This window comes from Theropithecus gelada, chromosome 19 (genome assembly GCF_003255815.1).
Source record: "Theropithecus gelada isolate Dixy chromosome 19, Tgel_1.0, whole genome shotgun sequence".
NCBI classification, from domain to species: Eukaryota; Metazoa; Chordata; class Mammalia; order Primates; family Cercopithecidae; genus Theropithecus; species Theropithecus gelada.
The window spans coordinates 30,560,732-30,575,416 of NC_037687.1; the positions used below are offsets into that span (position 1 = coordinate 30,560,732).

The 14,685-nt window shown below is 46.8% G+C and overlaps 1 protein-coding gene across 1 annotated transcript in view; it reads left to right on the top strand.

Annotated features, from left to right (window-relative positions):
* LOC112612395 (zinc finger protein 813-like) overlaps positions 1-4,750 on the top strand; it is a 101,985-nt gene extending 97,235 nt beyond the window's left edge. The window contains 1 exon segment of the mRNA XM_025366857.1: positions 3,345-4,750. Within this exon segment, the coding sequence (XP_025222642.1) occupies positions 3,345-4,322 (978 nt within the window). The 3' untranslated portion in view covers positions 4,323-4,750.
* The last annotated feature ends 9,935 nt before the right edge of the window (positions 4,751-14,685 follow it).

The window sequence follows — 14,685 nt, forward strand, 5'->3', positions numbered from 1 at the left end:
CAAGGTCAGGAGATCAAGACCATCCTGGCTAATACGGTGAAACTCCGTCTCTACTAAAAATACAAAAAAACTAGCCGGGCGAGGTGGCGGGCGCCTGTAGTCCCAGCTACTCGGGAGGTGGAGCTTGCAGTGAGCTGAGATCCGGCCACTGCACTCCAGCCTGGGCGACAGAGCGAGACTCCGTCTCAAAAAAAAAAAAAAAAAAAGAATTTTTAAAGTTTTGAGCTTGAAATTTTTCCTCAAGTTCTATGTCCTCTAGCATTTTGTTTTTTTAAAGGAGAGCATATCATTTCTAAGCCAGATGTACTGTCTTACAGAATTAAGGGAAAGAGCCTTGATGGTTGTGAGGGAAAAGACAAGACAACAATACCGAGGAAAGTGAGAGCCAGTTAGCCACCTGTACAAAGGGCATCCCCGCTGGGCAGGGAACAGGCACACCCTGAGGTGCTGGAGAAGCTTTCTCCAAAGGTTCAGGCCCAAAGCCTCTAGGAAAGAAAGATCTTAGCCGGGTGTGGTGGCTCATGTCTGTAATCCCAGCACTTTGGGAGGCCGAGGTGGGCGGATCAGGAGGTCAGGAGATCGAGACCATCCTGGCTAACACAGTGAAACCCCGTCTCTACTAAAAATACAAAAAATTAGCCAGGCACGGTGGTGGGCGTCTGTGGTCCCAGCTACTCAGGAGGCTGAAGCAGGAGAATGGCGGGAACCAGGGAGGCGGAGCTTGCAGTGAGCCGAGATCGCACCACTGCACTCCAGCCTGGGTGACAGAGCGAGACTCCGTCTCAAAAAAAAAAAAAAAAAAAGAACTTACCAGGAACTTGATCTTCACCCCATTTCCCTGTCACCTTGTTTTTCCTGTCATATTTAACCCCATTTGATGTGCTGCTGGTGCTGCGGGTCTGTGGGCCACGCCTTTAGTAGCAGGGGTAGAGGTGACGTGATCCTCTGCCCTTCATCATTCCTGAAAGTGGGTTAGCCCCACTTTAAGCGCCCGTTTTCTTTTTCTTTTATCTAGGTGTTGGCAATACCGCTTCCTGGGTGCTGGTCATGTACCTCCACCATGAGGCACCTAGTATCTGGTTGTAGCTCTTTGCCGTTGGCGGTCATTGGCAGTGCTCACATTCGTTACACTGGGGCTCAAATGCTGTGCGCCTATCACTGCCCCTTCATTTATTAGCCTATAATTTAAAGAGAAACTTTGTTTCATCTGCTAATTGCTCATGCAGTGGCACTGTTCATATTGGATAACGAGGATAAAAACTTTGTTCTTTTCCTTTGTTGGTTTTTACGTTGTTTTTGTTTTTTGTTTTTTGTTTTTTTGAGACAGGGTCTTACTCTGTCACCCAGGCTGGAGTGCAGTAGTGCAGTCTGGGCTCACTGCAGCCTTGACTTCCCAGGCTCAAGCCATCCTCCCACCTCAGCCTCCCGAGGAGCTGGGACTGTAGGTGCACACCACCACGCCTGGCTAATTTTTATTTTTATTTTTTTTGTAGAGACAGGGTTTTGCTGCTTCCCCGGGTTTTGCTGTTTCCCAGACTGGTTTTGAACTCCTGAGCTTAAGTAATCCACCCGCCTCGGTCTCCCAAAGTGCTGGAATTACAGGCGTGAGCCACCGCACCTAGCCAATTGTCAGTTTTTATAATAGAGGATTGGTTTCCTAGCATGCTCCAAAGCTGGCCATTTAACATTTTGTAGTATTATGAACTCATAGATTTAAACGTTTGCTGTTTCTCAGTCCTTTGCAGTTAGCCTCCTTCTTGATGCTCAAGTTCTAAACTTTTTCTTATTATTGTTCTAAACTTTTTCACATTTTTAATTAAATGTAGTCTTGTAGATTATCTTTTTTGTTGCTTTTGAATGTTGTATTCTTTTACCCAGTTGCTTTTTTTTTTTTTTGAGACAGTCTCTCTCTCTCGGCTCACTGCAACCTCCACCTCCCGGGTTCAAGCAATTCTCCTGCCTCAGCCTCCCAAGTAGCTGGGATTATAGGCACATGCCACCATGCCTGGCTGATTTTTGTATTTTTAGTAGAGATGGGGTTTGTTTGTTTGTTGTTTTTTCTTTTGAGACGGAGTCTAGCTCTGTCACCCAGGCTGGAGTGCAGTGGCACAATCTCGGCTCACTACAACCTCCACCTCCCGGGTTCAAGCGACTCTCCTGCCTTACCCTTCCGAGTAGCTGGGATTATAGTCTCCCACCACCACGCCCAGCTAATTTTTGTATTTTTAGTAGAGACAAGGTTTCACCATGTTGGCCAGGCTGGTCTCGAACTCCTGACGTCATGATACGCCCACCTTGACCTCCCAAAGTGCTGGGATTACAAGCGTGAGCCAAAAAAACAGCCAGCCTGTTTTTTGTTTTTTTGGGTTTTTTTGAGACAGAGTTTCATGCCTGTTGCCCAGGCTAGAGTGCAATAGCATGATCTCAGCTCACCGCAACCTCTGCTTCCCAGGTTCAAGCAATTTTCCTGCCTCAGCCTCCCAGGTAGCTGGGATTGCAGTCATGTGCCACCACACCTGGCTAATTTTGTATTTTTAGTAGAGACAAGGTTTCTCCATGTTGGTCAGGCTGGTCTCGGACTCCCAACCTCAGGCGATCCGCCTGCCTTGGCCTCCCAAAGTGCTGGGATTACAGGCGTGAGCCACCACTCCCAGCCCTTTACCCAGTTACTTTTAGTAATACTGCTGACATATATGTGTATCAGTTTCAGAATGCTTTACACACAGCTATCCAACTGCATATTGTTTTGTTACAGTACTTCTATATTTGATTTTCCAAGTATACCATCACATCATCTACAAATACTTGTTTTCATCTTCAAAATAGGAAATAATAGGACTAATTGTGGGGACCTTTTTCATGTTTGACTTTAAAACATGTCTCCAAGGAATTCTCATTAAGTATTGTGCCAGAAATAGAATCTACATTTTTAACAAGAGCCCTGGGTGATTCACATTTATTCTACTGGATAATTCTTATTTCTATTAGACAAGTTTTTGGTTTGTGGTTAGGTTTGTTTGTACTTGTGTCCCTCTAAAGGAAACAAACTATGTTCTTTTTTCCCAGATTTGGAGTCAGCATATGAGAATAAGAGTTTACCTACAGAAAAAAACATTCATGAAGTAAGGGCTTCCAAAAGGAATTCAGATAGAAGAAGTAAATCCCTTGGCCGTAACTGGATATGCGAAGGTACGCTTGAAAGACCGCAGCGCTCGAGAGGGAGGTATGTCAATCAAATGATCATCAATTATGTAAAAAGGCCTGCTACTAGAGAAGGTACCCCTCCTAGACCACATCAGAGACATCATAAGGAGAATTCCTTTGAATGTAAGGAGTGTGGGAAGGCCTTTAGTCGTGGCTATCAACTTAGTCAACATCAGAAAATCCATACTGGCGAGAAACCTTATGAATGTAAAGAATGTAAGAAGGCCTTCCGTTGGGGCAATCAGCTTACTCAACATCAAAAAATTCATACTGGGGAGAAGCCGTACGAGTGTAAAGACTGTGGGAAGGCTTTTCGATGGGGTTCAAGCCTCGTTATTCATAAGAGAATTCATACTGGTGAAAAACCCTATGAATGTAAAGACTGTGGAAAGGCCTTTCGGCGTGGTGATGAGCTCACTCAGCACCAGAGATTCCACACTGGGGAGAAAGACTACGAATGCAAAGACTGTGGGAAGACCTTCAGCCGTGTGTATAAACTTATTCAGCACAAGAGAATTCATAGTGGGGAGAAGCCTTACGAGTGTAAAGACTGTGGGAAGGCCTTTATTTGTGGTTCAAGCCTCATTCAGCATAAAAGAATTCACACAGGTGAGAAACCCTACGAATGTCAAGAGTGCGGGAAGGCCTTCACTCGAGTCAATTACCTCACTCAGCATCAGAAGATCCACACCGGTGAGAAGCCTCACGAATGTAAGGAATGTGGGAAGGCCTTTCGCTGGGGTTCGAGCCTCGTGAAGCACGAGAGGATACACACGGGCGAGAAGCCGTACAAATGCACAGAGTGCGGGAAGGCCTTCAACTGCGGCTACCACCTCACTCAGCATGAGAGAATCCACACGGGCGAGACCCCGTACAAATGTAAGGAGTGTGGGAAGGCTTTCATTTATGGGTCCAGCCTTGTGAAACACGAGAGAATTCATACCGGGGTGAAACCCTATGGGTGTACAGAATGTGGGAAGAGCTTTAGTCACGGCCATCAGCTTACACAACATCAGAAAACGCACAGTGGGCCGAAATCCTACGAATGTAAGGAATGCGGGAAGGCATGTACCCACCCAAACCATCTCCGAGAACATCAGAGGATCCACAACAGTTGAAGAGCCTCTTGAACACCGTAGCCCACTCGCATCTGTGGTTTCGCTTTCCACAGTTGGTTATCTGCAGTCCACTGCAGTTCAAAAATATTAAATGGAAAATTCCAGAAATAACGAATGCGTAAGTCTCAAATGGTGTGCCCTTCCGAGTAGCGTGATGAAATCTCTCTGTCCGGCTCCAACTGGCCAGGGCTGTGAATCGTCCCTTGGTCCAGCACAGTCACGCTGTCTACGCTACCCACCCTGCTCGTCACTTAGTAGCCGTCTTGGTGATCAGACTGACTGTCATAGCATCACAGTGCTTGTGCTCAAGCAGTCCCTGCTTTGCTTAACAGCGGCCCCAGAGCAAGAGTAGTGATGCCAGTGATTCGGATATGCCAAAGAGAAGCCACAAAGTGCTTCCTTTTAAGTGACATGGTGAAAGTTCTCAATAAGGAAAAAGAAAAAAAATCATATACTGAGGTTGCTAAGATCTACATGACAATAAGATATTTTGGGAGAGAGAGATACCTACGTTCATGTAATTTTATGACAGCATATTGTTACAATTGTTCTATTTTGTTAGTTATTGTTGGTAATCTCTTACTGTGCCTAATTTATAAATCAAACTTTAGATACGTATGTACAGGAAAAAATGTAGTATATAGTATCGTATATATGTACAAGAAAAAAACAGAGTACTATCTGTGGTTTCAGGTATCCACTGGGGGTCTTGGAACGTATTCCCCTCAGGTGAGAGGGGACTGCTGTACAAAGAATGTCGGAAGGCCTCTAGACTACATCCATTCCTTCCTCAACACGAGGAAAAATCATGGTACAGTTTAACATAAGAAAGCCTTCACTGATCACTGTTGGTTTTTTTTTTTTTTTTGAGACAGAGTCTCACTCTTGCCCAGGCTGGAGTGCACCACCACGCCTGGCTAATTTTTGTATTTTCAGTAGAGACAGGTTTCGCCATGTTGTCCAGGCTGGTCTTGAACTCCTGACTTCAGGTGATCCACCTGCCTTGCCCTCCCAAAGTGCTAGGATTACAGGCGTGAGCCACTGCATCCAGCCCACTGATCACTCTTCTGCTTACAGAATATCAGAAGTCATTCTAGAGGCAAATTTGAATTGTGGAAAAATCACTTTTTCTTAATGATTGTGTTTTTGGTGTAGACGTTTTTATTGTGTAGGTTAGTTTAATGAATACATAAAGACTACCAATACCATTCTGTCTTTATTCCGTGGCATCTGTGGAATAGCCCTGCTAATGTAACATGTGAAAAAGCCTTTAGTCATGGCACCCACTCTCTCAGTTGTCCCCACCATCCCCCGCCCTCCTCCCTGTGAGACACTGGGCCAAAGGCTCACTACCCCTGTGCGTTGTCCGGCACACAGACACTATTGTGCATTATTTGTACATAAGGATAGTCACATCTACCTGAGACTGCTATTGTGGAAATTAAATGTTTGGTACATGTAAAGTCTTTGAAAGTGTAACTGGAATATTGTATAAGTTCAATAAATATTAACTGTTGTTTTTATGATCATTACTACCATTTGTGTTGCCATTCGTGAATTTTTACAAGAAAACCCCCTGTGGGTGCAATGAGTCTGGAAAAGACCATTGAGCCTTCTAGAAGAAAACATTAAGAGATTATGGTCACAACCGTGGGTTATGCAATGATTTCTTAGTACACAAAACACGGCAAACATAAAAAGTTGTTACACTTCATCAAAAGTACAAAGTTCTGTTCGTCAAATGATGCTGTTAAGATAGGGGAAAGACAAGAAACAGGACTGGAAGAAGATATTTGCTCTACAGTACACCTGACAAAGGAACTCTCGTAGAAAATATAAAGAATCCCTCAAGTTGGGGGAAAAAAAAAAAATTAAAGGGGAGAAAACTTAAGCACGTCTGAACAGAAAATCACCAAATGGCCAATAAGTAAGTGAAAGTGTATTCAATGTCATTGCTCCTCCAGGAACTGTAGAGTAAAACTACAATGTGCCGTCACTGTAGACAGTCACTAGGATGATTAGATTAAAATCACAGTAACAAGGTCGGTTTCTGATGTCTCACCACAAAGAAGGAGGATAAGGGAGTGAGGTGATGGATGTTAATTAGCTTGATTTAATCATTCCACATTGTATACATGTATCGGAACGTCACCTTGTACTCCATCAATATAATGCAATTATTATTTGTCAAATATTAATAAAGAAAATCAAAAATGAGCAGGTCTCTTGGTTGGATATTGAAACACGACCTATTCAAGAAGGAACCCCGCCAGCAGACTGCACCTCTGCCAAATCCTGGCGGTGCCCCACAGCAGGGACAGGGCGGGAGGGAGGTGAGCGGACTGGTCCTGGGGAAGGGGTGAGGGCCCGGAGTAGAGTTGTTACAGGAAACGGGTGCCAGTCGAGGCTCCAGGAGAGAGTTCTTGGATCTCACACAAGAAAGAATTCAGCGGCCGGGCGCGGTGGCTCACGCCTGTAATCCCAGCACTTTGGGAGGCCAAGGCAGGCAGATCACAAGGTCAGGAGATCGAGACCATCCTGGCTAACATGGTGAAACCCCCGTCTCTACTAAAAATACAAAAAAATTAGTCGGGTGTGGTGGCAGGCGCCTGTAGTCCCAGCTACTCCAGAGGCTGAGGCAGGAGAATGGCGTGAACCCGGGAAGCGGAGCTTGCAGCGAGCCAAGATCGCGCCACTGCCCTCCAGCCTGTGGGACAGAGCCAGACTCCATCTCAAAAAAAAAAAAAAAAAAAAAGAATTCAGGACAAGTCCTCAGTGTAAGGCAAAAGCAAGTTTATTAAGAAAGTAAAGTGGTAGGGCCAGGTGCGGTGGCTCACGCCTGTAATCCCAGCACTTTGGGAGGCCGAGGCGGGTGGATCACCTGAAGTCATCAGCCTGGCCAACATGGCAAAACCCCATCTCTACTATAAATACAAAATTAGCCAGGTGTGTTGGCTCACACCTGTAGTCCCAGCTACTCAGGAGGCTGAGGCAGGAGAATCACTTGAACCCATAAGGCAGAGGTTGCAGTGAGCTGAGATCACGCCACTGCACTCCAGCCTGGGTGACAGAGGGAGTCTCCATCTCAAAAACAGAAAAGAAAAAGTGGTGAAAGAACAGCTGCTCCATAGACAGTGTAGGACACTCCTGAAATTGGGAGGAACATATCCACCCTAGGTCCAATGCGCACATATATGGGGAGACGTGCTCTGCTACGAGGGTTTGTGATAAAGGATTCCTTTTTTTTTTTCATTATTTTGCAAGAATTGATATTATCTTTAAAGCAAAACTAGGAATGCCTTTGTTCTCCAGAGATCAGGATATCTGAACACGCCCACGTCTGGGTCTGTTCAGTAACCATTATTAATTTGTCCCTTAACCGTAAACATCCAGAGGCTCAGAATGCAGCCCAGCAAGTCTCAGCCTCATTTTCCTAACCCACACTCAAAATGGAGTCACTCTGGTTCAAACACCTCTGACAGAGTCCTGGGGGAGGTGAGGACACAGACTCAGGGGAGAGACCTGAACTATCTTAAGATGGTCCTAGGCTGAGGGTAGGATTATCTTAGGGAAAGGACCAGAGCCCATAGTAGGAATCGGAGAATATAGGCTAGGGAGGACTCTAGACCCCATAGGAGTGAGTTTGAGGGGGCAGAGGGGTGGCTAATGGGCATGGGAGGGCCTGGCGCGTGGGAAGGGACGGTTAGAGCTCGGGGATGAATTCTGGGAGAGAAGGGATAGAGTCCTGGAGAGAGGCCTTAGGACTAGGAGAGGACTGGAGTGCTCCTGAGAGCAGCTGCGGAGATGGAGGGCAGACACTACCTCCTGCAGGAGAACCTTAGGCACGGGGGATGGTGGTGTGGTTAGAGCTCAGGGGTGTCCTATAAAGGTTGGCAAAGGATGCAGAATATAGGGTTAAAGTCCTGCTTGTTTGATTTACCTCAGGGGTAGGTTTACATTTCAATCAAAGCTGCTTAGTTCTCAGATTCCAAAAACCTCAGCATTAGGTTAAGGGTTCAGATGCTCCAGGGGTGGTGGGGAAGTGAGGGAGCATGTTCAGGGGAAGGGGTTCCAGACCCAGGTTTCAGAGCTGGGTATCTTTCTGGTCTAGGCTTCAGTACCCTTAGGAATCAACCTCATACACGGCATCATCCTGCTTAGTGCCCCTTTCCCCTGTGGACCCTACGCCAGCATCAGCAGAAGGGGCCCAGGGTCCCCTCCTTGCCACCAAGAGCAACACGGATGGTGGGGTCACTGCCCTTCCCGGCATTCCCGTGTAAACAGAGGAGGAGCTGGGTGGGGTAGGAAGAGAAGAGCAAGGGACGGAGTATGAACAGGAGAAGCAGGTGGAAGATAGTGACAGGAAGCTGGAGGGATGTGGGGGTGGGGGTGGGGAGAATACTGAGAAACAAGGAGACTGTGCAGAAAGGCAGCACTGGCCTGGCCATAGGGGATGCAGCCAAGGCACAGGAAGACAGCCCGGGAGGACAGGGTTAGTTCACAGAAGGAAACATGGGAAGAATGTGTGTCAGGCAGGACTCTTGGTTCAAGGAGCAAAATCCAAAGTCTACATAAAAAGCCCAGAGGTGGGCCGACGCGGTGCCTCACGCCTGTAATCCCAGCACTTTGGGAGGCCGAGGGGAGTGGATCACTTGAGGTCCGGAGTTTGAGACCAGCCTGACCAACATAGTGAAAATCTGTCTCTACTAAAAATGCAAAAATCAGCCTGGCAGGATGGTGCACGCCTGCAACCTCAGCTACTCAGGAAGCTGAGGCAGGACAATTGCTTGAACTGGGGAGGCGGAAGTTGCAGTGAGCTGAGATCAAGCCAGTGCACTTTTCTGAGACAAAGCAAGACTCTGTCTCCAAAAAAAAAAAAGCCCAGAGGTGGCCAGGTGCAGTGGCCCATGCCTGTAATCCCAGCACTTTGGGAGGCCTATGCAGGCAGATCGACTGAGGTCAGTAGTTAAAGACCAGCCTGGTCAACTTAGTGAAACCCTGTCTCTACTAAAATACAAAAAGTAGCCGGGTGTAGTGGCCCATGCCTGTAATCCCAGCTACTCAGCAGGCTGAAGCAGGAGAATCGCTTGAACTCAGGAGGCAGAGGTTACGGTGAGCTGAGAGTGAACCACTTCACTCCAGCCTGGGTGACAGAGCAAGACTCTCTCTCAAAAAAACAAACAAACAAACGAAAAACTACAAAAAGCAGTAAGAGCCATGGGGCAAGGGGTGACCATGAAGTCAAAGAGCTTTACTAAAGTAAGTCATTATTGAGCCAGGTGTGGTGGCTCACACCTGTAATCCCAGCACTTTGGGAGGCCGAGGCAGGTGGATCACCTGAGATCAGGAGTTCAAGATCAGCCAGACCAACATGGGGAAACCCCATCTCTATTAAAAATACAAAATTCGCTGGGTGTGGTGGCAGATGCCTGTAATCCCAGCTATTCAGGAGGCTGAGGCAGGAGAATCGCTTGAACCCAGGAGGTGGAAGTTTCAATGAGCCGAGATCGTGCCACTGCAGTCCAGCCTGTGCAAGAGTGAGTGTCTCCAAAACAATTTTTTAAATTTAAAAAAAAAAAATGACATATATATTATATATATAATATCTAAAAAACAAAATACAAAAGTAGCCTGATGTAGTGGCACCCACCTGCAGTCCCAGCTACTCAGGAGGCTGAGGTGGGAGGATCACCTGAGCCCATGAGCCCAGGAGGTCGAGGCTGCAGTGAGCTGTGATTGCGCCACTGCACTCCAGCCTGGGCAACAGAAGGAGACCCTGTCTCTAAATAAATAAATAAAAGCTAGAAGGGTTTTGAATGTTCGCAATACAAATAATAAATGTTTGAGGTAATGGATATGCTAATTACTCTGATTTGATCATTACGCATTGTGTACAGAAATCAAATTATCACTCTGTATCCCATAAACACATGTCATTATTATGTGTAAAATAAAAAATAAAGAATTTATGAGAAAGTATTTACTGCAGAGCAGACATCATTTTCTGGAGAGGCAGTAATTACATAGTTACGGAAGCTAAAGGGCAATGGGGAAGGTTCTGAGCTCTTTTAGGCACATGTGGTTGAGTGAAACTCATCACCCAAAGCCGCCCCATCTGAACACATGCACACAGCAAGACCAACAGAATAACTGCACATTCCACTTGCTCTTTGGACAAATGTATGGGGTGACCTCACCTGAGTTTGCACTAAACCTGGAGTCATTTATTTCACAAGTTTTCACAGCACCAAGGGTCAGCAAACTGTCTGTTAAGGGCCAGTTAGTAAATCTTTCACTAGACACGTATTTTGCAGGGCGCATGTGTTCTCTGTCACGTATTCCTCTTTATTTTTACAAGCTTTAAAAAATGCGAAAATTGGCGGGGCATGGTGACTCACGCTTGTAATCCCAGCATTTCCGGAGACCAAGGCGGGAACTCAAGAGACTAGCCTGGATGGCATTGAGAGACCTCGTCTCTACAAAAAATGGAAAACTTAGAAGGGGGTGATGGCGCTCACCTGTAGTCTCAGCTACTCAAGAGGCTGAGGTGGGAGGATCCCCTGAGCCTGAGAGGTCAAGGCTGTGGTGAGCTGTGATTGCAGAACTGCACTCTAGCCTGGGAGTCAGAGTAAGACCATGTCTAAGAAAAAAAAAGAAAAAGAAAAAAAAAAAATGTGAAAACCGCTCTTATCCCCTACAATGTACAAAAAGATCCTGGAACAGTGGTACACATCTGTAATCCCAGCACTTCAGAAGGCAAGGCAGGAGAATCACTAGAAGACAGGAGTTTGAGACCAGCCTGGGCAACAGAGCAAGACTCTGGGCCGGGTGCAGTGGCTCATGCCTTTAATCCCAGCACTTTGGGAGGCCTGGGCAGGCAGATCATCTGAGGTCAGGAGTTTGAGACCAGCCTGACCAACATCACGAAACCCTATTAAAAATTAAAAATATAAAAACTATTAAAAATATAAAAACTAGCCGGTTGTGGTGGCGGGTGCCTGTAATCCCAGGTACTCAGGAGGCTGGGGAAGGAGAATTGCTTGAACCAAAGAGGTGGAGGTTGCAGTGAGCCGAGATTGCACCACTGCACTCCAGCCTGGGAGACAGAGTGAGACTCCCAGCTACCAGGGAGGCTGAAGCAGGAGAATCGCTCGAACCTGAGAAGCACAGGTTGCAGTGAACTGAAATAGGAAAGAAAAACAAAAAAGATGGGGGCTTGTTATGTTTCCCAGGCTGCTCTTGGACTCCTGGGCTCAAGCCATTCTCCCACACTGGCCTCCTGACCTCAGGTGATCTGCCCACCTTGGCCTCCCAGAGTGTTGGGATTACAGGCTTGAGCCACTGCGCCCAGCCCACTCCAGGATTTTTATAGTTTGATATCTCACATTTAAATCTTTAGTCTTGAGTCAATTTTTCAATATGGTGAAAGGTAGGAGTCCAGTTTCATTCTTTTTTGTTTGTTTTTTAGAAAATCCTAGGCCGGGCACAGTGGTTCACACCTGTAATCCCAGTACTTTGGGAGGCCGAGCTGGGTGGATCACTTGAGGTCAGGAGTTTGAGATCAGGCTGGCCAACATGGTGAAACCCCATCTCTACTAAAAATACAAAAATTAGTCGGTTGTGGTGATGGGCACCTGTAATGCCAGCTACTCAGGAGGCTGAGGCAGGAGAATCGCTTGAACCCAGGAGGCGGAGGCTGCAGTGAGCTGACATTGCGCCACTGCCCTCTAACCTCGGTGACAGAGCGAGACCCTGTCTCAAAAAAAAAAGAAAAGAAAAGAAAATCCCATTAATTGTTCTACCAAAAAGACATGTGTACTCATATGTTGATTGCAGCACTAAGAGTGCTGTCAGTCTCACTCTGTCATCCAGGCTGAAGTACAGTAGCGTGATCTTGGCTCACTGCAGCCTCTGCCCACCAGACTCAAGCAATCCTCCCACCTCAGCCTCCCGAGTAGCTGAGACTGCAAACACGCACCACCACTCCCAGTTAATTTTTCTTTAATTTTTGCAGAGACGGGATCTGGCCATGTTGCCCAGGTTGGTTTTGAACTCTTGGACTCAAGCTATCTCATCTTGCCCTCCGAAAGTGCTGGGATTACAGACATGAGCCACACTACACCCTGCCCAGTGTCAGCCTTCTGCGTGTGGCTAGCCAGTTATTCCAGCACCATTTATTGAATAGGAAGCCCTTTCCCCTTTGCTTGTTTTTGTCAGCTTTGTCCATCATCAGAAGGTTGTAGGTGTGTGGCTTTATTTCTGGGTTCTCCATTCTGTTCCATTACTATATGTGCCTTTTTTTTTTTTTTTGACAGAGTCTCACCCTGTCACCCAGGCTGGAGTACAGTGGCGCAATATCAGCTCACTGCAACCTCTGCCCCCAGGTTCAAGCAATTCTCCTGCCTCAACCTGCCAGATAGCTGGGATTACAGGCACGCACCATCACGCCCAGGTAATTTTTGTACATTTAGTAGAGATGGGGTTTCACCATGTTGGCCAGGCTGGTCTCAAACTCCTGATCTCAAATGATCTGCCTGCCTCTGCCTCCCAAAGTGCTGCGATTACAGGCGTGAGTCACTGCGCCTGGCCTATGTGTCTATCTTTGTACCAGTAACATGGTGTTTTGGTTACTGTATACTTTTTTTGTTTTACATTTACTGGCTTATTATAAAGGACATTACAAATGACACAGATGAAAAGATGCATAGCACGAGGTATGGGAGAAGGGGTGAAGAGTTTCTGCGCCCTCCCTTGGCACACTACTCTCCAGGAGCCTACAAGTCCTCAGCTATCAGGAAGCTCCTAGTTACTGTATCCTTGTACAGTTTGAAGCTGGAACATCATGCCTCCAGCTTTGTTCTTTTGCCTTAAGATCGCTTTGGCTATTGGGCTCATTTTAGGCTCTATATGACTTTTACAATGGTTTTTTTTTTTTTTGAAACAGAGTCTCACTCTGTCACCCAGGCTGGAGTGCAGTGGCGTAATGTCAGTTTACTGCGACCTCTGCCTCCCGGGTTCAGGCAGTTCTCCTGCCTTAGGCTCCCGAGTAGCTGAGATTACAAGCACGTACCACCACACCTGGCTAATTTTTGTATTTTTAGTGGAGACGGGGTTTCGCCATGTTGGCTACGCTGGTCTCAAACTCCTGGCCTAAGGTGATCCGCCCACCTTGGCCTCCCAAAGTGCTGGGATTACAGGCATGAGCCACCTTGCCCGGCCTACAATTGTTTTTTATAATTCTGTGAAAAATAATATTGGTAGTTTGATGATTCTAGATTGCTTTGGGTAAATGGCCATTTTAAAATTATTTTAATTATTAAAATTGGGGGTACATAGTAGGTGTACGTATTTATGGGTTACATGAAATATTTTGAAACAGGTACACAATGTACAATAATCATGTCAGTGTAATGGGATATTCATCACCTCAAGCATTTATCCTAATATGGCCTTTTGTTTTTCAGATGGAGTCTCTCTCTGTCACCCTGGCTGGAGTGCAGGGGCACAATCTTGGCTCACCGCAACCTCCACCTCCCAGGTTCAAGCGATTCTCAGGTCTCAGCCTCCAAGTAACTGGGATTACAGGCGCCCGCCACCACGCCTGGCTAATTTTTGTATTTTTAGTAGAGACAATATTTCACCATGTTGGTCAGGCTTGTCTCTAACTCCTGACCTCATGATCCCCCGGCCTCGGCCTCCCAAAGTGCTGGGATTACAGGCGTGAGCCACCTCGCCTGGCAATGTGGTCTTTTTAATAATATTGATTCTGCTAATCCATGAGCAAGGAAAGTTTTTTCAATTGTTTGTGTCAACGATTTCTTTCAGCAGTGTTTTGTTTGTTTTTTGAGACAGAGTCTCACTATGTCACCCAGGCTGGAGTGCAGTGGTACAATCTCAGTTCACTGCAACCCCCACCTCACGGGTTCAAGCGATTCTCCTGCCTCAGCTTCCTGACGGGATTTCACCATGTTGGCCAGGCTGGTCTCGAACTCCTGACCTCAAGTGATCCACCTGCCTCAGCCTCCCAAAGTCCTGGGGTTACAGGCACTGCACCTGGCCTCTTTCAGCAGTGTTTTTTTTTTTTTTTTTTTTGAGACGGAGTCTCGCGCTGTGTCACCCAGGCTGGAGTGCAGTGGCACGATCTCGGCTCACTGCAAGCTCCGCCTCCCAGGTTCAGGCCATTCTCCTGCCTCAGCCTCCGAGTAGCTGGGACTACAGGCGCCCGCCACCACGCCCGGCTAGTTTTTTGTATTTTTAGTAGAGACGGGGTTTCACCATGTTAGCCAGGATGGTCTCGATCTCCTGACCTCGTGATCCGCCCGCCTCGGCCTCCCAAAGTGCTGGGATTACAGGCTTGAGCCAC